This window comes from Camelus ferus, chromosome 13 (genome assembly GCF_009834535.1).
Source record: "Camelus ferus isolate YT-003-E chromosome 13, BCGSAC_Cfer_1.0, whole genome shotgun sequence".
Classification (NCBI taxonomy): Eukaryota; Metazoa; Chordata; class Mammalia; order Artiodactyla; family Camelidae; genus Camelus; species Camelus ferus.
In genome coordinates, this window is record NC_045708.1 from 487,401 (window position 1) to 514,743 (window position 27,343).

Consider the following 27,343-nt stretch of genomic DNA (forward strand, 5'->3'; position numbering starts at 1 on the left):
GCTCAGCACCCAGCCCCCCATGGCAAGAGGCTGCCTTTACTGAGGGGCCTGCAGGGTCGCAGGGGAGCTGCCAGGGACAGTCAGTTGGAAGCCATGGCCGCATGGCCCGAGGGTGGTGCCCAGCAAGGGCCAGAGGATTCCCTCCCGCCAGGCAGGGCCAGCCTCGGCCCCAGCTCTCCTTAGGGGTCAGCCTGGAGGCCAGAGGCCAGTGATGAGGCCCTGATCTGGCTGCCCCAGAATGCTGGGGAATTAGGAAGGGGTCCCTGAGCCAACCCGTCATCCACAGCCCAGGGACAGCACTGCCCACACAGGAGCCCCCACTTTCCCACAGCCACAGAAACCACGGGGGTCACCAAGGACAGGTGATGGTTGCACAGGAAGCAGGCACAAATCTCCCCAGCACACACCGGGTGCTGGGGTCGTGCTGGGGAGCCAGGCTGGACCCAGAGGTCTGTGCTGCTGTCTGAGGAGTATGATGGGGCACTCAGGACGAAGCCAAGACGACCGGCAGCATCTGTTTATTGGATAATTGCAGGTTCTCTCCCCTGAAGTACACCTGTTGCTTTATTCGGGGTTTTGTACATTCCAGCCAGTTAGGGGACATAAGAAGGATGCTCAGCGAAAGGCAGATGTATTGGGAGAAATGTGCTATAAACCGTTTTCTTCTTTTTTGAGTAAAGGAGAAAAACACTTTATATAATCAGTATCCCACTCCTGAGCACAAGTGGGACAGGAAAACTTGATTGCTCTTCATCCGCACTTACGGCTATCCTCTCATTTCACATGTACAGTTTATTTGGGTGCTGCTACTGGGAAAGGTGAAAGCAAGTATCAGGAAGGAAGAAGTATTAACAAAAGAAAGCTCAAAAAGATGGCTTGGGGAGGGCGGTGGTCAGTAGAAGCAGACGGTGTGCAGGAAAAAGATGGCTCTGGAAGGGCAGTGGTCAGTAGAAGCAGACGGTGTGCAGGAAGGTCCGGCCGCTCTTCTCCTCGAACTCCTGCAGCAGCTCCTCGATCTCATTCTCCATGTCCTCCGTATGCTGGATCTGGGAAGGACAGGGAAGCCGCCCTGAGCCTCCCGCCCGCCCAGCCAACTGCCCAGACTGCCCTGGTGCCGACCTGGTGCCCCAGACTCATCCCACCCACCCGGGCGGGGTCCCGAGCGCAGGTCCCCTGGCAGCCCCAGGCCCAGCAGGGAAGGGGCACAGCAGCTGCAGACAGGGGGCCGGCCCTTGGACATCACACCACCTCGCCGTGTCCCCTGTGCAAACGAGCGACCCCACACAGTCACCTGCCCATGCCGCTCATGCCCTGCGCTGGGGCCGTCCTTGTGCTGCAGGTGCTGACAGGGTGCCCCCCCCCCCCAGTGTTTCTGCAGCTGTGAGACCCACGGTGCGTGCAAACACAGTTACACGCCCCCTGGTGGAGAACCACCGCTCCAAGAGGAGGTGGCGCTGCCAGGGAAGGGACTGACTCCTCAGCACACCTGTCCTGGCCTGGAGGGGCTGGCCTGCAGCCCCCAGTCTCGGCCTGCAAGCAGGGCCTCTGCTCCACCAGCTCTCACTAGCGCGACCTGAGTGCCTGTCACGTGTGCAATTCCCAGGACTCGTCTTCCCCTTCAGCCCTTTCTCTTGCCCGATGGCCAAATCTTGGGCACAACTGCTGGTGCTTCAGCAGCCACCCTGGGCCATGAGACACCTCGGGAACAGAAGCTGCGCTGGGCGGAGTACTGAGAGTGTGGGCCCTGGGCCCTTCGCACAGCAAACCCGCCCAGGCCTGCCCGCCTTTAGACATCCTGCTTGAGATACTAGTTCTCTTCATTTTCCGACCACTCACTGCCAGGTGGCCTGAGCACAGATCCCGCGGGCAGAAGGTAGGACAAGGTCTGTGAGTTTCTCCTTGTGTGGGTCCTTTGTCACCTCTAAGAGGAAACGCTTGGCTCTGGGCACAGCTGAACCGTGGCTGCAAAAGCACTTGGGCTTTTCTGCACGAGGGAGGGTGCCAGGGCCACCTGGGGAGGGTCAGACGTCTGGAAGGACAAGTTCTGAGGGAGAAGGGGACACAGGGCCCTCTGACACCATCCCTGGGAGCCTGTGTCCTGGGAGTGCTTGGTGGACACATGGCCACCTCCTCGGAGGCCAGACCCCAAGCGGGTCCCAGCACCACTGGTGTAAACCTAGAAAGCACAGAGGTCGGTTCTCAAACTTGTGGGTGCCTCTGCATTTAGGGGTTTAATTTAACATTTGAGAATAACCTGAATGTGCCCTGAAGAGTGGGACCGCCCCTTTCACGCTGAAGCCCCAGCTCCTCCCACCGGGCCAGGCGGGCAGGTGGTACTCACGCACTGACAGAGCTCACAGATGAGGAACGCCCCCAGGGTGGCCTCTTCGTGGTTGTCCTGGATGTCCACATTGATCACGTGCACGGGCTGGCAAGTCTCTTGCTCCCTGGAATTCAGATCTGACCGCGACAGAATGACAGGAGTCAGAGGCCTCAGAAGCAGTTCCGCCCCACCCCACCCCCTGCCTGGGGGACAATGAAAGGGGACATCAGACCAGGCTGAGCACGTCCCCCCAGGAGAAGCCGCACACCAAGGACAGCAGGGACTCGAGGAAAGCTCGAGCTGGTCACCCTCAACACCAGTCCCCAGTCTCACCCCAGACACTCCCCCTGTCCTGGGGAGAGCCCTCAGCAGCACGTCCCCCACACGCCCCGGCCCCGGCTGCTCCCTTCTGCATAAGCTCTTTCTGCGCCCAAGAACCCTAAACCCACACAGCACCCTCAGCCAGCACGGGGGCTGCCTGATGAACACGGTCACCCAAAAGACACAGTCTCCTGCCCCCACGCCTCCCAGAGCCCATGGCTGGGAAATACAAGCCATGTGCACAGGACAGGCCAGGGGTCTTGGCCCCAGATTGTGACTGACACAGCAGGACGGGGGGATGGACACAGGAAAGGGGGATGGACGCAGAGGGATGGACACAGGACCGAAGGGACAGACGCAGCAGGACGGGGATGGACAGAGGGACAGACACAAGACAGAAGGGATCGATGCAGCGGGACGGGGACAGACACAGGACAGGAGGAACAGACGCACTGGAACAGGAGGGATGGACACAGCGGGACGGGGGACACAGTGGGACAGAGACAGACACGGGACAGAGACAGACACAGGACAGAGGGATGGACACAGGACAGAAGGGATGGACACGGCAGGACAGGGGGACGGACACAGTGGGACAGAAGGACGGACACAGCGGGACAGGGGGACGGACACAGGACAGACAGCCGGCGCTGGGTCTGTGCTCTTACCTTCTACCACCTGGTCATACACTCGCTCTTCACAGGTGAGGATCAGATCAAACAGATCTTTGCAGTTCTGGAACCTTTCCGGACGGGGCTTGATTCTCTTGTTTCTGTCCAGCATGTGCAGAATGCCGTTCTGTGTGTAGCTGGTGCTTGCGTTAAGGAACTTGGGGGAAGACCTTCGTCACTAAGCACAGCCGCTCCCGCGCCCCTGCCGGCTCACCTCCTGGTGTCTGTGCAGCCCCCCCACCCCAGCAGGGGCGTCAAGGCTCGGAGGCGCCAGGATGGTTTGGGGGCGGCAGTCCCCGGGCCACAGGAGACAAGTCGGGCAGGCTGTCTGGACGCTCCCGGAAAGCAGGCCTTCCGCCGCAGCCTCCTCTCACGTCCGCATCTCTTCAACCCCATGACAGCCCCTCTGCAAACCCTCACCCTGAACCCCAGCCCCTGGCCGGGACAAAGCTCACCCGGAAGCCAATCCTAAGTCTGGCGCAGTCACTGTAGTAAGGAAACCCCAACAGCCATCTGAGGAAGGACAGATGCTCCAGTGGCAAGAGGAGCGTCCAGGAAGGAGAAGCCTTACATTAACGGGAAGCAGACAGAAGTGAGGGCCAGGCCCCGGGCCTGACAGGGCCACATCCCTTGGAGCCCGAGGGGACACACAGGCCCCACAGGCAAGGTCTGTGCCCAGCAGGTGGCCCCCAAGCCTCCCCTGGGACGCTCCAGACAGGGCCATGCCCCAACCCAACCCCAGTGGCCACGCCCTCAGCCCCAAGAGAGGGTTCACTGCCCTGACAGCCAGGCCTGTGGCCTCCCAGGGCCACTCCGGACAGTCTGGGACACGCACCTCGCTGACTCCACTCAGAGACGCAGGCCGGCTGGTCTGGGGGCTCGATGACCTGTTGGCTGTCTTCCTCAGAGTTCAGCTCATGACAATTTATGTAAAGAAGCTCATTTACTCAAACTACATTCCCACATTCCTGGATGGTGAAAACGGCTTTTAAAACACACTGACTTGAGAGTTTTCACTCGGAAAGACACTCAGCACTTCTTGGTTGTCGTTTTGTAGTCAGGCATAATGACCGCCACCCTCCAGACGCGTCGGCATCCACATCCAGCAGAAAGATGCAGGTGAAGCAGGGCCCCCATGGTGCCGGGCTGGCAGTGGAGGCTCCCTGCACCCCCACGGGATCCTCCGAGACCCGCCACCCGGCTTCAGATGACACTGAGCCTCTTGGCAACGGCACCAGGGGAGAGAAGGCGACCTTACCAGGGTCCCCAACAGTTCTGCAAAGTTCTTTCCTCCTTTACTTGACCCTCAGTTACTCCCGTAGATGACGTAACAAATGAAATTGAGGTGCACGTAATTAAGGAGGAAAGGCCTGAATTAGAGATCAAACCGTAACCTCCTCAGTGTAACAAGGAAGGAGTAACAGTGGCCTTTTGGACTATTTTCTGGCAAATACTGGGCATGCGAGGCCCAGGCCAGGCAGGACCAAAGACAGTGAGCGCTTGGGACCCTCAGGGGATGACCAAGAACCCACTCGATTTGCAGGGACCCACTTCAACTCCCGCTTCAACCCCATGGGGATCAGACAGGGGGAGTTGTCAGCCACGAGACAAAGCCTGGCTCCGGGAGGAAGACCCAGCCCTGTGCTGGGGCAGTGCTGTCGGGATGCTGCCAACCCAGAGGCCATGGTCAAGAGGACCAAGCTTCCACAATGTCTCCTGGTCCAGCGAGGACACCGAGCAAGGACCTCGGGTGCCGGGGCAGCAGAGCCGCAGCGCAGGCCATCGGCACTGAGCCCGTTGAGGCCCGGGCCAGCGGGAAGGACACGTTTAGAACCGCCTCCACCCACACAGGTCCTCCTGTGGTAACAGGCCAGCTGCCTCCTCGGGGGAGGGAGGCTGGCTGGAGCCCCACTCAGACCCTCACACACTTGGCAGGAATGAACCCCCTCGAAGGGCGGGGAAAAATCGGCTCAAAAGCCCAATTTGGACAGACAGAGGCCCGAGGGTGCAGGTGGAGAACACGGCGTCTGGGTTCCTCCAACCCCTGACCTGGTTCCCCACTCAGCAGCCGGGCGACCAGAGGGCCAGCCTCATTGCGAGGGGAGACCCCTAGGAAGTTCCAGCGGCCTGTCAAAGCCAGGGTACTCTCGGTGGGGGAGCCACAGCTGTGCTGTTTGGCTCTGGTGGCTGGAGCCAGACCCTCTCGAAGCCCGGGGCCGCCCACCCGCGTCTGCAGAGCAGCCCTGACCAGGGTGGCGGCCGTGCACATCCAGCCCTGGCCTGGAGCTCCTCACGCCTGGCCCCTCGGCCTTCAGAAATGGTGTGTGGCCCCACTCCTCTCACCTGGAGCAAAAGGGTGCGGGGCGCAAATGGGCTGGCACCTGGAGGGTGGGCCTGGGAAAGACGCGGGGTTTCCATCTCCTGCCACGGGAAGTATAAGAGGACCATTCTGGAGCACTCCGGGTCTTGGCTGCCAAACCACCTAGAGCCCGTCAGCGCAGAGCACGCACTCTCCACACAACAGCAGCTAGGCAGCCAAAGCCAGGCAGCAGGGGACGCACTCAGGCTCAGTGGTCGTCTGTCCCAAGGGAGAGGCACAGGGCAGCCCAGGGCACTCGTCTCCCACAGAGAGACGCACGAGGTAAACATACCAGAGAGTCCAGGATGCACCCACGGGCACCACGCCCGGCCCCGAGCCGGGACCTGGGGCCGGAGGGCCCCTCTCCCAGGCCGGGCCGGGCCGGGCCAGGCTGGAGCACCTCTTCCTCTAAGGATCTGCGTCTCCCGGGGTGGGACATGCCCATCTACTCCAATTCACCTGTCTTTCAGACACAGCTTTAACCCCAACCACGAATCCACCCCACACACGTCCTCAGTGCATGAGACAGAGATTCAGCTTAACAGTTCTGTCTCTACAATGATTCCCAAAGGAACAGTCTGTCTCGTGGACATTGACTTACGGGCCCCGGGAAAGGGCTTCTTGAGTCCTCTGCAGCCTGTGGTGACGTCCCTGGTGAGCGGGACACACAGTTCTTCTTCCCCTAGAGCAGGGCAGGCACCACCCCGAGCGGAGAGGTGAGGGGGTCTCTTGTGGGAAGGGGGCCGCGCCCAAACCCACGTCCAGAGATGTTCCCAGGAGGAGCCAGGAGGCAGTCAGAGCGCAGGCAGAGGCGGGAGCCAGACGAGGCAGGAGGTGCCCAAGCTGGGGGAAGGGCTCTGACCCTCCTGGCTTTAACAGTGGTGCCCAAGCCCCACGTCCTTGCTGAGCCTCAAGGGGGATCCGACCCTAACGAGGGCCTCCTCCAGGCCCAGCCCCGTGCCCCCAACAACCCCAAGGGACAGAAGCTGCCTAGGGTCAGAGGTGAGCCAGCGCGAGCCGGCACAAGCCCAATTTCCCCACAGACATCGCCCAGCGGGCATGATGGAGACAAAGCTGGAGGAGACGGCTCAGAACATTGAGAGCAGAAGCAGGATCTCCAAGGGGAGACAGAACTCCGAGGGGAGGCAGGGGCGGTGCAGGTCCCTGACCCCGTCAGGCGGTTCCTGGGCAGAAAGTGGGCTCCGGGGCCACTGTCCCCCATGCTCGTGTTCTCTCCTGGCAGCCACGAGATGTTGGAACCTCCTGACCCTGGGCCCACAGAGCCTGGCTCTGCCCTACACGCGGGGGCCTCCGGGGCCGTCAGGGAACATGCTCTGTGCTCGGTCAGGTCCTGGTTTGATCGAAGGCACAGGAGCTTCACTAACAGAGGACGCCTACGTCCAGAGCCCAAGGACGTCCTGGTCTGTATCATCGCCTCTGCCCCCAAACACCACCAGGCCAAATTCAGGTCCTCCTACTCTGGGGCTTAGCCTGGGATGTGACCCCAAACCCACAAGCTGGGGCTCCCTGGGTGGGGTGCGCCCCTGGAACATCCTGGTCCCTGTGAGTCCCCCATCTGATTCTACTTCCAGCTTTGAGCTTGATCAAACTGAAACATAAGATGCAAACGCCCTTAAGTAGGGGCCCAAGTGCCCTCAGGGGAAGGTCCTCGAAGGCATGGGGGCTCAGAGTGGTCCAAGAACCCTCCTGTGGGCAGAGTGGCTCCAGAGGCAGCGGGCACAGGCCACCAGCTGGCAGGGCTCAGGCACATGCTCCCCTGGAGCCCAAGGCGATGGCTCCACACCATGTCTGGGCCCTAGACCCCCGCCCACCGCCAGTGTGCCTGTGCTGGAGGAGGGGAGGCCCCCAGGAGCCCCCCGTGCACTAGGAGCTCCTCGGGCTCTCAGCACACAGGTCGCTCCGTAGGGAAACAGGACTCCCACCCTGTCTTGGGAGCAGCTCCGGCACCCCGTCCAAATTTTAGCACTGGCCGCCCTCACCTCACATGGGCACGAGGCCTGAACAGGGCACACCACACCTGTGGCCAGGACGGCCTCACAGGTGTCATCTACGCTCCACTGTCACCACACCCCCAGGGTTTACCTTCAGTGCATCAACCTCATGAGAAACACCAGCCCAAGATCCACATGCAAAGGCCACCAGGGAGGCGGGATGGCTCAGCCCTGTTCACACTGGACCTTCTGGACAACTCGTTTCTCCTTAAACGGCCTGGCCCTCAAACAGAAGACTCAGGAGCACACTGGCTGCTGCAGACCCCGTGACAGCGGGGCACACACAAGACACCCTGAGAACAGCATGGGAAGCACCGGACGCAGAAGCTGCACCGCCGTCAGGACCATGCGTTTTACGTGGAGGAAGAGTAAGAACGTGAGGAACAGACCTCTCGGGTGGGGGGTGTCCAAACGGCGCAGAACCCGTGGGGACCAGGGGCCTGCCTCGCGGAGTGGCTTCAGGGCCAGCGCTGGGGCCCGGGCCTGGGAGGGGGCGAGGGCAGCAGAGGGAGACGTCAGGGCCACGCAAAGTGGGGGCGTGACAACGGCCCCCCAAACTGCAAAGTGGCAGCAAAGCTGCTTCTGTGGGGCCAGCGTCAGCAAAGTGAACAGGGAGTGGAAACACACTCGTAACCATGTCCCAGGTGTGACCAGCGGCACTGGCACTACTGACCTGCTCGGTCCCCAGGGCACGCCCGTGGCAGGAGCAACACCCGCCTGCCCGTACACCTGGGGGCGTCACCTGCGAAGGGCTCTGCACCCCAGGCCCCCCTGCACAAGGCTCCGTGGGGACGGGGTGGTGAGAACTATGCCTCCTCCTCCTCCAAAGGGAACACTCCCCAAAAGTGGTTTTTTTCCTAAAAAAAAACAGCAAGAACCAACAGAAAGCAGGCTGAGATCCTTCCCCTGCCACCTCCTCAGAAGGCTGAGGTGGGGGGCACTGAGGTCAAAGCTCAGGGCCCAGCTCATTCCAGGCCGCTTGACGTCAGCCTGAAGGAACAGACGAGGATCTGCGGCAACACTGCCTAACCGGAGTCAGCTTCGGCAGACTTTACTAATAAAAACGGAGACTAGCTGTCCAAACAGGGTAAAACACGACAGTTATTTACATTTGAGAGAAAGCTCAAGACGAAAAATTTTTAGTAAGTTGGCTGGATAAATAAAGCAAAAAAATGCAACGGGAAAAATATCTTCAGTCTGAGTGTCTGTTCCAAGCAGCACACACCTGACTCTCCACCTGCTCAACAGCATAAAAAACTTAAAACTCAAAACGGGACAAAGCAAGCTGAACCCTAGGCTGGAGCGTTTTAGGGAAAATTAACCTCTTAAAACTTTGAGAAAAAGTCCTCAAATTATGAATTAGTCTGCAAATACCAAATCATTTCTACTTAAATGATTCAAAAACAACTAAATCCCACACATCACCCAGGGGTGGAGGTGGGTGGTGACGCCCTGGCCTTGTTCTCTCGCTGCCCACTGCCCCACCTCCCCGAAGTGCCTGAGACCCACCTGAAACACTCAGTTCAGTGAAAAATAAAACCACCCTCTTTCTCCCTGAAATTTCAGCTATTGAGCGATTAAAGAAAAATGTTTGTTTTGCCATGAGATATAAGGCAATCTCGGAAAAAAAAAAAAAGTTGACCAAAAGCAGTAAAGGGACAAAGCCCAGGGTGGCCGCCGACCCAGATGTCCCTGGCTGACCCCACGCTCCCTCTGAGCAGTTGGTTTGGGCCCTCTCATGGTGACGCAGTCTGCACCAGAAACCAAACCATCTGGCTAAGAGGGAGGATGGGGGGCTCGTCCAGGTCAGCGGTCACTGCAACCCGCCCACCTGTGCCCAGCAAGGCTCCTGTGGGGACCCGAGAATACCCAGGGTCCAGAGGCCTCTGAGCAACATGCTAGCAGAGGAAAGGCATGCGTGAGCCTCGCTGGCAGGAGAGGGGCCAGGAGGACGGGCACTGCTGGCCGTCCCGGGGTGACAGAAGCACCGAGGGCTGCCCACCACACCAGGCAGAGCTAGTCCTCACAGACTGTCCATGTGTCCTGAGGGTAACGGTGACGCCCTGCGTAGGGTGGGATGGGGTGGCTGCATCCCCACACACGCCAGGGAAAGGCCAACAGCAGAATTTGAAAGCTTACAGGTGACACCCCAACCCAGGGAGACACTCCCACTAAATGTTGACAGAGACAGTGCTCCGGGGCCAGACTCCTCGAAGTGGAAACCACCCCGGGAAGGGCCCTGCACCCACAGCCGTGAGGCTCAGACCTGCTCCAGGGAAGAGCCACATCCCGCCTGAAGGTGCCCAGTGATTTTCATTTTCAGGTGTGTCCCCCAAAGGCACCCCGGTGAAGTCCCTCATTTAAAAGGACAGCAGTGTAAGGGTGAAGGTTCACGCGTGGACCGGAGCCCCTCGTGGGCCAGAGGCCCAGGGTGCAGACTCAATCCTCCAGTCCCCGCTCAGAGGAGCTGTTGGGGCCAGGGAGGAGGTGGCTGGACCAGCGTCCCTGTGCAGGACTCCCTCAGAACGCACTCAGTCCCCACCAAGGCCGGTGGGAAAGCTGTACCCACTGTGTCCACCGGGTGCTGGGACCCCCGACCCACCTCTGCCCATGGCAGGGCCTGCCCACCCCACTCCCAACACATGAATGCCCACCCAGGCCCCACCTCAGAGCTGCCACAGCTCCCCAGATGCCCACCACCCCATCCTCCAATGCTGGCCACGGCCACCTTGGAGTTCAGATTCCAGGCACACACCAAGGGACCAGAGCCTTCTGCCCCTCCTTGAGGGAACCCTGACTACCCCCGTTATAGATGCAGGAGACACCCCAGCTGAGGCACCCAGTCTGTGTCTTCGTGCAAAGTGCCAGAGCAACACAGGGGCAGCTTTCCCACAACCGCTCCGGGAGCTGCCAACGAGCCCGGAGGCTGGCATGGCACGGGGTGCCCAGCTGCGGCCCCAGTGGCTGAGTCAGGCCCCCTTCCCGAAAGGAAGAACCTGGAGCTGGGGCACAGGAGGGGGGAGACAGTGCTTTGGGGGCAGGCAGAGGGCTCGGGGCCGCCCCGCCACTGCTGTCTGTCATCCCAAGAATACACAGCTCACTAGCCCCCAGAGGGGTGCCCTTGGCACACCTGGGGGCACATGCAAGGAAGACAGCAGACAGCTTTAAGCTCGGGGGGCTCTGCAGGGTGGTGGGGAGGGCTAGGAGCCCTGAACACACCACTCCGGAAGCTGTCACGCTAGGATCTGTTCATTCTAAAAAATGGACTCATTCTGATGATAATCAAAGCAGCAGTTACTGCAAAGCGCACAGGCTGTACGAATGAGAACTTGGGAACCCCTGGGAGAGCCCCTCGCCACCTCGTAGAGCCCAGCCTCACTGCTGCCCGCCACGCCTGCGTCTGCCAGGGCCTCACCACCGGTCTTCAGGCTAAGTGAAACCACCCGCCTGGTCCACTGTGTGTCACCCACTTTCAACACACCTGGCGTCTGCACCTCACCTGTCGCGGCTGCAGGGACTAGGCCTGGCCCCCGCCCCCAGCCCTGGGCAAGCCCTTCAGGCAGGGGTTGCAGTCAGTGCAGCCCGTGTCCAGACTGGGGAGGGACCCCTGCAGCTGCCTCGGGCAACGGGCTGCCCAGTGCAGGGCAGCATCTCTCGAATGCACGCTGCTCTGGCCTCATCTGAAATATCTCAAGGCTGCAATTTTTATTGTGGGCATGAGTGCTTTCCTAAACCCCAAAACCTCACGTATCAGCAAAATGAATCAGAGCTTCCTTGGGAATCGGTGTCCAGCTCAGGAACACGCATCTGTTAAAGAGTTTTCAAAAACGGTTTGAAGCCACAGCTGCAACCAGGGTGAATGGGACGGGGTCAGACAGGCACGCTCGGTGTCCGGATGGGCACGGGGCGAGGGAGGGCAACCAGGGCCATCAGTGAGGTGGGCAGGCAGGTCACACTGAAGGGACCCTCTCGGGGGCGGGAGCGGGGGCGGGGGGAGGTTGAGCCTGGGGGACCTGGGAAGGAAAGGCTGGGGCTCAGGGCTGGGAGACAGGCAGCCACCCCACAACCGAGCACAGCCTGCGAAGGTAGGCTGGGCTTGAGACAAGCCTGACGAGGCCCCAAGAACGAGGTTCTGGGGAAGCCCAGGGGCCTCAGAGAAACGGGGCTGCCGCATCCACTGACCTTGCACCCAGGATGGAGGTCAGGGGCCTGTGGGCTTACACTCTCAGAAATCACTTTTATTTTTACCTTTTACTCCAAGACAGCAAAAAGTACACAGTGAAGAACTGGCTATACACATCAATTAATCTAAAGCCTGAAAGACAATGAAACTGAGAAGATGGAAATGAACAAATAGTTAAAAACACAGCCCCGCAGGTAATTAATGACACAAGACCCTGAAGAGAAACAATGCTGGACACAGGCCCAGGGCCCAGCCTCCAACCATGTGGACAGTCAGCGCCTGGGACGGGGTCAGTCACACCTGCACTGCAAGGCGCTGTTCGGGCAGGACCACGTAATTGTACTTATAGCCACACATTCACTTGCTCTTTAAGACAAGTAGTTTACAACTCACATCAATTCTCTATTGGAAAGATTCACGTGGACACCTGAACACTTGCAAAAGAGGACTCCCTGGAGTCCCGTGAAGACACTGCCAGCCCCTCCTTTCCCGGGCCCCCCACCCTGACCCTCCACTCCCGTATCCACTGGGCCCAGGGACACTGTTCATGAGGCCACAGGCTGGCCACTCTTACATTTAGAAGAAAACGACTTATCTTTCCCCAAAGGTGCTCCAAGTAGGCTGCGGGTTCAGCCACAGATTCCTCTCAATCGAAGATGGAAGCTCAGGTGTAGAAACTGGCTCTGGCAGAAAATGAAAAAAATCTGGAAGCTTCCACCACCATGACCTAGGAGCTACGCTAAAGCCCCACACGAAACACCAAGTTTGAAGCTGCTCTGTATTCAAAGGGCACTGAGGCAAAGGGAAGACAAAAATTAAGGTCAAGGGGGTAAAATTTACACCTAAAAACGGACAGCTCGGTATCTGCTACAACCGGAGGAACCAGCCACCACAGAAAGGCCCCTGCGGTACAATGCACGGACATAAATCGTCCAGGAGAGGCAGGGCCACAGGGACAGCAGGCCAGGGAGGCCGGGGGCTTCGCAGGGTGGGAACGGCCTATAGCCTGCTGTGTGAGGGGCGTGTGGCCCCGGGTCCCGCATGCTTGACGCGGGTGGGCCACCTCAGAGTCGGACTGCTCCCTCATCAGGGAAGAAGACACTCCCTATCTGTCTGCGGAGGGGCGGGGGAACGGACTCCCCGAGCAGCCTGCCCACCTCACTCACCGCGGCTGGGACCCCATGGGCAGCTGCTCCCTGCCACACCCATCACCCTGCTGCTGCTTATGGGTAGAACCAAAAGCACCTATTTGTGGCCAGACGGTTAAGGAATAAAGAGCTTCCGTACCAACAGGCTGCACGTCACTCACTGAGGGCTCAGTGACCATGGGGCCACACGTCCTCGGGGACACAGGGGTGTGTGCACAGGGACCTCAGGCCACCGACAGCAGGTGGGTGGCGGGGCCCCCAGCGCCTGACCCTCACCACCAGCTCCTGGCTCTGACCAACAAGGAGCATTCCCCCGACTTGTCACTCTCTCCCCTGAAAATCAAACACTTTTGAACGTAGTGGTTTACCCCTGAATCACACCTTAGAGAACTCTTCTAGTTTTGCACTGCAGGTTATGAAAACCGTCCCTCTGCAGAAGCCCAGGTACCCCCCACACACAGACATGGGGTTTTAGCTGTTGTGCACCTGTCACCAGCAGATGGGGAGACGGGCCAGGCCCCACCCCACTACTCATCAGCAGCCCCCACCCCCTAAGCATCTTAGTGTGGCCTATTCCCAAAAAGCGGGAGATCACAGCTCAGACGTGAAAGGGCCGGCCTCGTAACACGCAGGGGAATGAGGGCACGTGTGTTAGTGTCTGCTTTCATTCCTTACACTGAGCATAAGAGTTTTCTTCAAAAGGAACAGTGCTAACTGAAGAACCATCTTCAGAACTAGACGGAGTCTGCAGTGCAGCTGACAAAAGGCTGGAGTTACGGTCTCAGCTCGCTCAGGGAAGGGACCGTAGTGACCGCCTCCCGCAGGGCCCGGCCACTCTCATTACACGCCCAGGGGAGGGGCCTCTCCGCGGAGCTGAACCTGAGTCAGAGCCTGGACCCAGGCCATCAGCAGAGCACAGCACTGCGACGCGGAGGCCAGGACACAGCTGGCGGCTGAATACTCGCAGATTCTCCTAACGCAGGTCCTGGGGCCTGGGAGATGGGGGCGTGCAAGGGGCGCCCTGCAAGATCTCTGGGGACTTCGCTCCGGCCCACACGCGCCCTGGACTCCTGGGATCGGTGAGCCTCAGGCGCCCGCGCCTACATGAGCCAGAACGCCCCCCTGTGCCCCCAGCAGGGATGGCTGTGCTCCTCCCAGAAGCCCCCACTGACGATCTACTTGCAGCTGGGGAGGAGAGGGGGCGGCAATGGGGGGGGGGGCAGGGGCCCTCCTAGCTGACTAATCAATCTACAGATGTACAGAGAACATTCGTAGTTTATTAAAAATTTCGAGTGCCAACATGAAGACAAGGCTTTCCAGTTGGTGTCTATACCCCTCTCACTCAGAGAGTCTGGTCTGCTTCCTACAAACTAGAGTCACTCACCGTGACAGTGGAGGCCAAGGCGCCGAGAGCAGCCGCGGTGCGCGGTGATCACGAACGCCTGGTCAAAGCTCAGGCAGGGAAGGCCTTACCCGTCACAGCCCGGTGTCGCCATCACATCAATTATTTACAAATAACCTCTTCTTTCACGTGAGTCTGGGAAGCAGCCCCAGTCTGTCTGGTCTCTTCCTGAAACAAAGTCAAGTCCTCTCAAAGTACCTGCTTCTACCATGCTTCTTTTGTGGGTACTTTGGCCAGCTCATCACCCAACCCTCCAGAAACGTCACCAGAGTGCTGCGCCACCCCACGTGTGTACCAAAGCACACCTACCTGCAGAGGAAGGAGGGGCGCCTCGCGGTGGGAGAAGCCAGGTGCCGTGGCTCCCACATGCCTTACCTAAGCTGCTCTGTGTCGTGTCAGAACCCTTCCCCGACCGTGTGGGTGTGGACGTCATTCACGCCTGCGCCCTGCACGCCCGAGGCCCCGAGTGGCTCCAACCCTCAGACCATCCCGTGAGCACCAGAACAGAAACCCAGTGACCCAGCACCCTGCGCACAGACGCCCCTGAGGAGGAGGTCAGAGAGGTGCCTGTGGTGACACCTGGCAGAGACAAGCAGGGGGGGCAAAGCCACCCCGGGATACAGTTCTTTGTCTTTCCTAAGGAGGTCGTTGTACATCTGGTCGTAAGTGGTTTTGAAATCATAAACGTTCGGCTTGTCAGGTGCTGGCCCTGGAAGCTTCACATGAGTTCCCGTTCCGAAGGACCGGACGCTGAATCCTCGTTTGCTGAAAGACACAAAAGGAGAGAGAGGATTAGATTAAATAAGACACAAAATGCTAAAAAGGAATATGAAATGAACTAGATGAGTAATTTTGTTGATACCAAGAACAAGCTTTTCAATTCTTAAGTATTTCACTTGCAAATTTAAAAAAATCCCGCAGCACATTACACAAGCTAGGCGAAGCCAATCCAAATGGGAGACAAAGGATCCTTCATGGAAGGGGAGGAGAGGCTGTCAAAGTGTCACTCAAACCTCTGAGGCCTGGGACGGACCGACACAGGGACCCAGGGGACGTGTCATCCAGACACCGTGTCACCTGACCACTGTCCTGGTCTGTGTGGGGTGCAGGTTCACAGGACCCGTGTTCTGACGTCTAAGAGCGGAACTGCTCACCCAGGCTCCCAGCTGCCTGTGGTGCCAGCCTGAGGGGCACGCAGGGACGCCCCCAGCTCCCAGGCCGGGCATTCCTGTAACCTAGGTCAATGATAAGGAAACTGACCAAACGTGCATCCTGCGAAACTGGGGGAGTGTGCGTCAGTGACCTGCAGCGCCCACAGGCGACGAGAGTCACACTCTGAGAAAGAACGTCACCTCAACGCCCTGAGGCCCTGGGTGCTGTCCTCCTGAGGACCACACTTGGGTCAAAACTCCTGTTCTTTCAAACTCAGTCAATAAAAATAAACGTTTTAAGGGTTCCAAGCGTCTACAGGAGATGGGCTTCCTGTCCCAGCTTTGCACTTGGACATCACGTGCTGTCTGCCCTGGCCACAGGCTCGTGCAAGGACTCCCTGGCCACAGGCTCGCAGAGGACACACTGGTCCCCCCATGCTCACACTCCCCTTGTGGGCCACAGCTGGGAGACACCACAGGTCTTCTGAGGCCCAGAGGAGCAGCAAACGTGCTCCCAAACCAAGGACACGGCAGGAAGCACTACAGGTGAAGAGAGTTCAAAAGGCCGCGGGGCCACCCTCTCCCACTGCGGGTCTGCACTGCAGTGGGCACAGGGTCAGCTGTTCAGATCACAGCTCAGGAGCTGGTGCTGCAGGAAGTAGCTGGGAATCTGGGGAGGAGCTGAGGCCGACATCCACGCGTGAGACCGTGGTTGCCTCCCGCCGGACACCTCCCCACCGAGAAGCCCAGCCTACGGGACACACACTCAGGGCAGCCCCAGAGTCCCTTGCACAGAAGGCATGGAGAGCCAGCAAGACCCCTGTTGTCACCATGGAAGGTGGAGGGGCCCCTATGTGGACACCAGCGCTGCGGCCAGCGGCAGAGCCACCACACCTGTACCTCCAGGCACCGGGCATTTTCTGAAGCTCTTCTCATCCAGTTTTGGTTCAACACCTCACCCAGGTCCTCTCAAGCTGGGAAAAGCTGGGTCCCATCCCTCTGTCCCTACAAGTCCCGAGCTCTGCAGCCAGTAGGGCCCCCCACCACCACCCAGGAAGGAGGACACGGTGACAACAGAGCCGAACAAGGAGCAAATCCAGGCCACACCCAGCTGAGCCATGAACAAAAACCCAGACAACCTTTGCCACGCTCACTGCAATTGCTGACCCTGAGGTGGGGTACCTGGGGGTGCAGGGACACCGACCATGCCCAGACCCGGGGCCACGAGGGCCCGACCACGCAGCACACCCCCACCCGTAGGCCCTCCAAGAAGGTGCACTAGTCCAGGAACAGACAGTAAAAAGTTTCCTGCCGAAGCACCATTAAGAGGGGGATGAAGGTCCCCTGGACACCAGCCAAGGGAGGTCAGGGGGCGCCTGCTCCCGTGGGGGCCACACCCTCCCAGGACGGGGACAAGGGGACAGGTCACAACCACGAAAGCCATGCTTGTCTTGCTGGCTTCACCATTTGTTACTATCCCACAAGAACTGCCCCCAAACAAGCAGGCTGTCCTCTGAGTGCCACCTCCTCCCCAAAAAACACCCCTGAGGTACCGTCAACCTGGAGTGTAAACACACATCACTGAAGGAAAAGGGATTTGCTCTCGAGACCAACCTGGGGTTCCCCTGGGTTTGGCGTCTGACTCACGGAGAGGAGAGTGCCACACGAGGCACCCTGGATGCTGGTGACCAGCCCGGGATGGAGGTGGGGAACAGATGACCGGAAAACAGGTCCTCAAGGGAAGGAGGGGTGCTATGAAGAGACACGACCCCTTGAAACAAGACCCCTGAGGGCTCGGAGCAGAGGTCCAGCCACCATAGAGGGAGCCTGGGTGTGACTTCGCAGGGGACGTGGGGGCTGCATGGACGCGGCTGCTGGACACATACCTGAAACCCCTTGGGTCTGTCTCCAGAGGCCGCGCGCTCCTCATGGGAGCCAGGGTGAAAGTCCTGTCTTTGGTGGTGGCGCGGATGCTTTAAAGCACATCGTTTGCAGTAGAGATAGCGCCTTTGGGGGTCAGAACAAGAAACTGCAGTCGAGACCACCTTTCTCAGCTAGTGACCTAAAAAGCATGTTCCAAAAGGGGTCCCCAAATCATCTGGGGAACAATGCAAAAAAACAAAATGTTTCTCAAAAAGATGTGGAAGATTCATTTAGATACAGTTCCTCCCTCACTCTAAAAAAAAAAAGACATTATTTCTGCATAACTCAGTCATTTCCTTCTGGTCACTCCTTTGAGGGACTTAGTCATAATTAAATTTATTTAAATGAGCTCAACTCTTAAAACTCAATTAAAATATATTAAAACGAGCCCATGCACAACTGCTCTTGTAACACGTTAACGCAGCACACAGTGAATAAGCCTTCATCTAGCCAAGCAGCAGCAAAGGAAGTTACTCAATCCCTGACGGCTAAAGCTTCAAGACTGAAAAACCACCTCTACTGGTGGTGGGTTTACCATGGATTCAACAGGACTTCCCGGAGCTCCCCACGTGCCGTGGGTAGAGAGGTCACCAAAACAGACCCAAGTCCCTCCCCCAGATACCCTGGAGTGCGGGACAGGGTGAGTGAAGCCTCCGGGACACAGGAACATCAGGAGTCTGGTGACGGCGAAGCCGGGGCTGACAGGGTGGGGTCCTGCAGACAGGGCACCTAGGAGCAGTTCTCAGCCCCAGCGGCCCACGATGCACATGACACCCTGTGACCCAGAGACTCAGACACAACCCCAGAGCGTTTTAGAGGTGCCCCTAAAAGCTGCCCACAGGGTTCCCAAGAAGCCCCAGCACAAGGTCTCACACCCCCTTCCCAGTGGAGCAGCAGGTCTGAACTGCCTGTGTGGCGCCTCCGCAAGGCACACCCCCTTTCCTCATCTCCTGTCACGAGGAGTCTGAGGCATGAGTCAGGTGTCCAGCGAAACACTGTCCGTATGCCTGCAAGTAACCACCCCAAAGACAACCAGGGCTGACCATCCACCCAGCTGAGCCCTAACAAGGCTCCCAGGAGGATGGCGCTGGGGAAAGGCCAGGCAGCAGTGGAGCTGGCAGAGTCTCCCGGCTGGAAACTCCCTCAACTTCCCGAAATGGGACTCAAGCACATTTTAACATAAAATAAGCCCAGCTGGTTCTTCCCCCAGCAAAAAGGCTAACTAGCAACAGAAGTGCTGTTTCTTGTAAGCTCGTGCAACTGACAAAACAGCCCAATCCGTGTGTGCCTGCAAGGTGACAGCGTGTTTCTTACATAAAAGGACTGAGCGCTATAAAAAAGTTCCTGAGAACCGAAAGGCTCTGTCTGAAGGGTCAGCTATTTAGTACGTTAAACAAACCTGCTAGACAAGTATTTATCAAACTTGTCTTTACTGGTGTCAAGAATGTATCATAAAAATAAATTATAGTATCAGAGAAAATGCTAAATTATAGAAAGATACAGAAATTGTATGTTAAGATACAGAAATGTTAAATTATAGAAAAGATAGATAACAGTATGATAGAAAATTAAATTACATTAAATTAAATTTTGGGAAACAAAATTGCTTCAATTGTTATCCCAATATCTAAAGGTAAAATAATGAAGTTAAAATGAACACCAAAAAGGATCAAGAAAACACCCAAATTAACAGCATGGGTTATGGTATTTATTCTGTTTTCTGCAGTGTTTTCTGGTTATTAATCTAATTCAGAGCATTATTTTGGCTAAGACTGAAATCCTAGACCACTACTAACTTTCTGAAAGCATGACCTGACCCGTCTGTAAGCAGGACACAGTGCATTTATGGTCATAAGTCACCTTTACTACAAGTAGAGTCACTCACTGTCTAATCATCCTGATTTGCAGCGACATGACGACCTCATGTTCACGGAACACAAGTCAGCCACTCACAAGCAAGCCATCACACTTAAACGCCCGCCTGCCAGCTCACTGCAGTACAGCTAAAAGGCTGGGAAGATCAAGCCTTCTGAAACGTTAACATTCCAGTAAAGTTTACGCCACCACTAGCAACATGTGGGCCTTTAGCACACTTCAATACTTGTTTTCCAGGACTTATTCTACCCTTCTCTCCCACAAGGTCAACAACGAAACCGAGGCTTCTAAGCACAATCACTGTGTGCAGAGCTTGTGTCAGATGCACCCCACGTGCGACCCCCACAAGCGCTCGGCTTAGCTGTGCTTCCTCCAGGCCTGCCCTGCCGGTCACTGTTGGCCTCCCCAGGGGCTCCCCTCTGCGCAAAACTGGCATTTCAGACGGCCCAGCAGCACCATGATCACAGTGGTCCTCGGGCTACAAATCACACTGAACCTGCCCAGCCATCTCCCCTGCTGGGCTCCACCTGTTCTCACCTACAGAAGAAGGCTGGAGAAGCTGATCCTGGATGCAGGGAAAGTTCCAGCTGCTGGGGCTGAAGGCGTGCTTGGCCCACCCAGCTTCATCTCAGTATTCGCATCTGAACAGAAATCTACCTCCTTCCAACCGTCCTTCTGGTCTTAGTTCTGCCTCCTGAAGACAAAAAGTGAAACGATGCAGTCCCTTAAACCTACGAAGGCAAGTGTGTTGCGTCCCCCGCAGGCACGTCTTCTGCACCCTCTGCGATTCTTAAAAGACATGATTTCAAATCCTCTCACCTTCCCAGATGGTTTCCAGTCTGTTCTGTCAAGTGTACCCAGAACCACAATATCAAAAATGCAGCCAAAGGGGCCCCAGAACAGGGCTATCCCTTCCTGGTAAAGGACAAAAGGCTTCAGGCACTGTGTCTGGGTCATCCCAGCTATGGGGCCACACAGCCTCAGGCCACCCTAAGACTTGGTCCCCTCTAGGGGAAGAGGTCTGAGCACCTCTACCCCAGTGTGGCTAGGGGCCCACAGGGTCAGGTCTTGACATTATGACTTAAGAGCCCTGCCCCAAACTGGAGACTCACAGGACCTCAGCTGACCGCTGAGCTCCCTGCACCCTGGCTCCCTCTCCAGTTCGTGTCTTCCCCATCCTGTCTCAGTTGCTACTCGTCCATCTATCACGGTGGGAGCGCTGATCCTTTCTGTCATTCCTAAGCTAGGACTTCTTGCTCCGGGTGTTACCCCCTCGCCTGTGTACGTGTGGGCATCCTAGGGCTGTGAGGATGAACTCAGCGCTGGGGAAGCACCTGACACAGAGGGGCTCGAGGCCCTGATTCTTGATTTGTTGCTTCCACGTCTGCAACTTCTCTGCTCATCTTTCCAAAATCACACTACCCAAGAAGCTGTGGCTGAAAACAGGCTGAGAATTCACTTCAGCAATTTAGAGAAGTCTTTCTTTAAAATTTGTTTTGAATTGCCAGAACTAAAACTACAGCTTCCAAAAATCAACATGCCCCTTAACATCTACGAGATCATTTAGAACTGAAAAATAAATTAATTGGCTCCAAAGGGACATCTTAATCCAGAGTACAAAGAACAGGAGGCTCTGTGGAAACATACAAGTCTTCAAACTCCTCTTAAAAATCTAACGGACTCCCAGTACTGGCATTTCAAACAATTTAGCCTCAAAAGATCAGAAATAATCACCCCAGGGAACATTATGACTAGCTCCAGAAAATGCCAACATTTATTAACACCTGTATTCGACTAGTCAGAAAAATATAGTCAAACTGATTTTCAACAGGGTAAAATTCATCACATCTTAGAGATGCTTTTAACCCTTATAAATTATCCAAAGATAAAGCCATAATTTTCAAAAGTCAAAATAACATGAAAAGTTGTTCAACCTCAAAAGCAATTTTAAAACTAAAGGAAGGGCGAGACCCTTTTTTTGCCCTAGCAGCACGAAAAGATGTAAACAAACACAGAATGTGAAGAAATGGGAATTGTGTAAATACTTTCCTGGAAGGCTGTCTGGCAAAATGTATTAAACTGTAAAGTATGCCTACCTTTTGACTCAGCAATTCCACCTCTAGCAATTTATGACAAGGAAACAGCTAGAAAAGTGTGCAGATACCTAAGGGGTACATTATGAGACTGAGAAACACCTGAATGTCTGTCAATGGGGAACAGTTAAAAAACTGACTGCTGGAAAGGACTCCTCAGGGTAACTGGGCCATGGTTTTATAACCACTGCCTCTGCTCAAACTGAACAGATAGGTTCAAATCCAATACATCGAATGGAAAGCAGAAATGAATGTTGAAATCAAACTATGTTCACATTCTGTGGAGCGAGATTACAGAACAGCATCTTGATTCCGTGTGTGTGTGTGTGTGTGTGTGTGTGTGTGTGCAAAAGACATCCAGAAAAAAGGACTTTGATCATTAACTTCATCTTCTACAGAGAGAATTTTTTGTGAACAAGCAAATGCTATTTTAATGGAAAAAAAAAAAACCCAAAAAGCACTTTAGAAATTAAAAACTGGTGTCTAAAGTAACTTCACATTCATGATATAAGTGACGTATGTTACCCTACACTTACCTCCTTTTGCCCTCATTCGGAGTCTACTCTTTTCACGGGTCAATGTGAAAGACAATAAAATGGGAAGAAGCACACATAAACACTCCTACTTGGTGACTGTTTGTAGGCACTCCTCCACACCTTCCTTTCCACAGGAGCCCCAATGCTGTCCCAGTTACTGTGAACTAAGCAAGGGCTTCTCTCTTGCAGTGACTGTCTCAGGAGTATCAGATAGGCCAGACTTTGATACATTGACAAAGCTGCTACACGGATTTAAGAAACATCTCCTTTTGTAAGATTCCACCCCAACTCTGTTATGCAGATACAAAGGAGCTAAGCCAGAACTAGCAGAATGAGGTGGTCTCCAGATCACTTGTTATTCTTGAAGATACTGAATCTCATTTTCCTTGAATAATTTTCCAGGAGTGTGAACCTTGCATTCTTCTGCTTAAATTTACCACTTCTAATGGCTTTGAACAAATAAATGCAGTTTGGAAATCAGATTCAGCACAATGTAATTCTAGCACTTTTCCAGTTTTAAAACAACTTTATAGTTTAAAAGCGTCTAGTTTAAAAACAAACTCCACATTGATTTGTTAGGTTTAAAGCATACCACACTCTACCAAAAAAATGACTGACTGAACGCTGTGGGCAGTGTGGTAGATGTTAGGGAAGAATTAAACTCGTAATTAGCAGGTCATGGACACCTGGCACTTCCAGCTTCATGCAAAACGAGAAGGATTCGGGAGAATTCTGATTTCCCCAAGTTACTCGGGAGACTCAAAGCTGACCGCCGTCATTAAGAGCAGCGAGACACAGTTGTCCTTGAACGTGCTCGAAACTTCGGGAGGAAAGGTAGTTCCAATTTTGGCTTACTATCAAAGTCGACGTGTATACCAAACTTCAACTGTAAAGCAAGAAGTCCATTTCACATAGTGTGAATTGATTTTGAACAAAAAACTTTACCAAACGGGAATAAACTTTTATTACACACACACTACACCAGAGTCACCAAAGGGGAGTTAGTACTGAAATGTAAATTAGGAACATGAAACCAAACTCACATGTAGTTCAAAACTACCAGCTGGAGATTTTATAAGGGAGCAGGGAGAATTTTTTGCAGGACACTTGAAAATGTAGACAGGAGCAAATACGCAAAAACGTGAAATAAACAAAATAGGCCATTTCCGTTTTTTTACAACTTGAGGTTCTGTTGTGCAAGTTTTCCAGATTTAACAAAAAGCGACACACCCTGCAGACGGCGGACACTATCCTTGCGTGGGCCCTAACCTTTGGTCTTGGCACTTACCGCCTCACTGGTGAGCATATTTAGGGAGGGCATTATTTTCAGATGCACAGACACGCGTGCAAAGTAGACGCGAACAGCATCAACCTCTCAGGTTTACTTGGAGCTCTGAGGTTTCCGCGACCCGGAAACATTTTGGCTCAGAATCTGAATTTTCCGCGAAGCTAATCACACGTGGGGGGACCGCGCGGCGGACAGAGCCCTGTGGATTACTTGCTGCGCTCGGCCCAGAAGCCAAGGAGCCCGGACGCGGCGCGGCATCTCCGGCGTCCTTCGGGGGCCGCCGCGCACCGCCCGCCTGGGAACCCGGGCCACCTAGCACGGGCCGGGGGAGACCAAGGCCGGGAAACGAGGCCGGCCGGGAGCCGGGCCTGCCCAGCACGGGCCGAGGAGGTCCGGAGCCGCCGCCCAGCACGGGCCGGGGCCGGAGGGACGGCCGGTCGGCCGGCGTCCGCGGGGCGCGCTGGGCCAGGGCGGAGGCCCCCACTACCTGAGGATGTTGTGCGCCTCCATGCTCCGGTTCTGGTTGCTCGAGCACACCACCGCCACCCGCAGTGGCGACGACGGCATGGCGGAGGCCGCACCGTCCGCGACTCCCGCTTCGGGACTCCCACCCAGCTGCGCCGCTTCCGCGCGAGCAAGATGGCTACCGCGGCGCCCGGAAGTCATGACGCGAAGCGGCGGCGCCGGCGACGTAGCGCGTCGGGACGCGCGGCGCGGGCGTGAGCACTGCCTCCACGCGGCCGCTCAGACCACTGGGCCGCGGACGGAGGGAGGCCCCGCCCTGCGGGCGCCGCGGCTTCGAGCGTGAGTGGCGGAGGCCCTCGCTCTGCACAGGAGCCGAACGCCGGCCGGGCTCCCGGCTCCGGCGTCCTGACGTCGCACGCCCCCGCTGCCGTCGCCGGGCGTGACGCTAAGACGTCGCGCGGGCGCGGTGACGTCACGAGCGCCAGCCGCCGTCGCCGGGAGTGACGCGCGAGGCGCTGCGCCCGCTAAGACGGGCACTGGAGGTGGCTGGTCGCGGCCGGCGTCTGCCGGGAGGGCTCTGTGCGCTCGGTTCTCCCGGGAGGCTCGTTGTTCTCGCTCCTGCCGCCCAGGCCGCCGCGCCTCCCTAGACCCTTTCTCCGCTTGTCCTCTAGCCAGTCCCCAGGATCCTCATGTCGCGCCTTGCGCGCCCCCACCGCTTGTCCGAGCCCCGGCACCCCCCGCGGGATGATGACCACAGCCTCTTACCGGCCTTCAGTCCCCAGGCTCGCGCTGACGCCGGCACGTGGCTGTTCTCTGAAAACCCTGCAAAGCTTGACACTTAAATGAAGTTGTGAAAGTATTTGGAGAGAGTATTAGAAAGTGATGTAAGGAGACCTCCCGGTTGGGAGAGCAAATTGACAAGTCCTTGAGTTTGTTTGGAGGCACTGCGGGCTTGAGATTTGGGGTCCTGATATGACTGAAACTAGTCAACCCTGTTGTGTTTTTCTCCAGCCACGTCCAGCCGCTTGGAGCGGGCAGTGAGTTGGTGTTCTGTGGGAGCGCAACAAAGGGTAGAGGCAAGGGAATGGCGATGCTCCACCACGGATTCAGAACTGGATGAGATGAGAAATGAGTACACGAGAGGTACTGCGGAAAGGTACTGTGTGCGCTGAATTGGAGGTGCCAGTGCAGTGGAAGAAATGTCACCAGAGCCAAACGCTGGTAGAGCAGGGTCCCAGAAATAGGGCATGGAGGTGGCCACTTCGTCTATATCTGTAGGCTAGGTGGAACTATAGTCACGGGTAGAAGACAGTCTCCCTGTTGGAGAAGGAGAAACTCAGAAGCCAGGGCGGTAGGGGACCACTGTCACTGATACCGAACTGTCCTATCATTGCTCCTGATGTTTTTCATGGAGAAAAAGGCTGAGAACCAGGTACTCAGTATTTAAGGACCTTTCACCCCGATGTGTTGGAGGGAGAATGCATGACTGCAACAAGGAAGCACTTACTTGGAAGAACTTACGGGTTTGAGGGATGAATGAGGAGGAATGAGGATATCCTCCCCTTCTGCTCTGTGTTTTTGAATATATGCGTAACGAAAGTTCTGGAGGACATGCACTAGAATGTTGCAGTGGGACAGGGGGCATTTATGGGTGGTAGGGTTAGGGGTGCTTCTAATGCCCTTTATACTTTTTAAAAATTCCTTGACTTTGTATCTTATGACGCACATAAATTTAACCTTCCACACAATAAATTATAGAACTCTACATTTCGAAAAAAAGACCCTGCTGTGGCTTCCCCAGTGGGCTCACACATTAGCCTGAATTAAAAGACATTGTAGTCTGACCATACCAATACTATATGAAGCTCTCCTCCTCAACTCTCCACACTCCCTGTTTAGAACTTAATGGCCCACCAACTGAAAGCTGTTTGTCCCATGCCTTTTTAAACTCTAAGTATGCGGCCCCCATGCTTCAAGTCTTAGCCCAGTCACTGAGACTCAGATAGATGTCACAAACTTCGGGAAAGCTTACTCACTGTCCTCCCCTCCCACGGGCCTTCTGTGCTCCCAGTACCACACCCAACTTGCTCTCATGGCTCTGAGCATTATTTCTAGCCCTCTGTGCACCTCTGCCCCACTGATTCACAGACTGAGCTCTAAAGGGCTAGGGCCCCCATTGCCCCCCTCCTGGCCTTCTGTCTAATGCATTTAGAAATGTCCCTGTGGAAGCACTCACTGAGTGCACATCAGGCAGAGACATGAGCAAGAAGGTGCGAAGGCGGAGGCAGGGCTCTCTGCACAGTCCATGCTCGTGCTGCCAAGACCTGGGGTACTGAAGCTCTCTGGCCACCATCTGTTTGAGGTCCAACTTTATACTTCCGTCATGGTGTGGGAACCCCAAGCTAAAATAACAAAAAAAATGTAACTAGTCTCGGACCATTGGGATCCCCAGGGACCCCTATAAATAAGACCCAGTATTCCCCTCAGGAACTTCCATCATCTGGGGCACATGCCTTCCAACAGAAACAACAACCCTCTGTCAACAAGTATTCCCAGTAAAAGATTGAAAACCCAATGAGCTGCCATGAGGGTAACATGCAGATTCAACAAGCAGGATAATTAGTTCTTCAAGATCTGGAGATGATAGAACAACCTGAGATGGAGAGGTCAAACAATTTTTAACAGCTTTGGTGAGATATGATAACCATCCAATAAACCACATGTTGAAAGTGTGCAGTTCAACAAGTTTTGACATCTGTGTATATGCATGAAACAACAGAAACAGTCAGGATAACATCACCCTCAGAACTTCCTTCATGCTCCTTTGTAATTCCTCCCTGTGCTCCCCTCCACCTGCCCACCCTCATCTGACCAGGTGACCACTGATCTGCTTCCTGCTGTTATAGATGAGTTTAGATTTTCTAGAATTTTATATAAATGGATGTGGAGAAACTGTAACACTGCTCCTGGAAATGTAAAACAGTACATCTGCTTTGAAAGTAATTTGGCTGTTTCTTAAAATTTAAACATATGCCTAAACATGATCCAGTCATCCTACTCCCAGGCATTAACCCAAGAGAAAAGAATATGTCCCTACGGAGACTCATATGCAAAGGCTCACAACAGCCTGTTTGTAATAGCTAAAAACTGAGAACAACCCAAACGTCCATGAACAGGGGAATGAATAAACAAAATGGGGAATACCCATACAATGGAATAGTATTCAGCAACAAAAATGAACCAACAGTTGACACATGCAACATTATGGCTGAATCTCAAATTATGCTGAGTGACGGGAGCCAGGTTAGGATTAGCAGTTTCCAGCACTTGATATGATTAGTCTTTTTAGTTTTAGACACTTTTAAGAGATGGTATCTCAATGTGTTTTTAATGTTTATTTACCTAACAGATAACGAAACTGAACATAGTTTCATGTGCTTATGTGCCTTTGCTGCATGTTCTTTGATGAAGTATCTGAATCATTTGTGCATTTATTGCTGTGTTGTTATTAAGTCTCTATTTTTTTCCCCATACTTGTGATTTATAAATGTTTTCTCCCTGCAGCTTTTCTTATTCTCTTGTCACTGCCCTTT

General features: G+C 55.4%; 1 protein-coding gene and 1 long non-coding RNA gene across 2 annotated transcripts; one reads left to right on the forward strand and one right to left on the reverse strand.

Moving 5' to 3' along the window:
- Positions 1–502: 502 nt before the first annotated feature.
- SSU72 (SSU72 homolog, RNA polymerase II CTD phosphatase) lies at positions 503–24,115 on the reverse strand. Its single transcript, XM_032494926.1, has 5 exons — positions 23,773–24,115; positions 15,041–15,184; positions 3,313–3,452; positions 2,342–2,460; positions 503–1,046 (listed from the first exon to the last, which is right to left on the reverse strand). The coding sequence occupies exons 1-5, from the start codon at positions 23,949–23,951 to the stop codon at positions 945–947; spliced, it is 684 nt and encodes a 227-aa protein (XP_032350817.1). The 5' UTR covers positions 23,952–24,115; the 3' UTR covers positions 503–944.
- Positions 24,116–24,249: 134 nt separating this feature from the next.
- Positions 24,250–25,529, forward strand: LOC116668208. The gene is made up of 2 exons (XR_004325272.1): positions 24,250–24,634; positions 24,762–25,529. It is a non-coding gene; the product is annotated as an uncharacterized LOC116668208 (long non-coding RNA).
- The last annotated feature ends 1,814 nt before the right edge of the window (positions 25,530–27,343 follow it).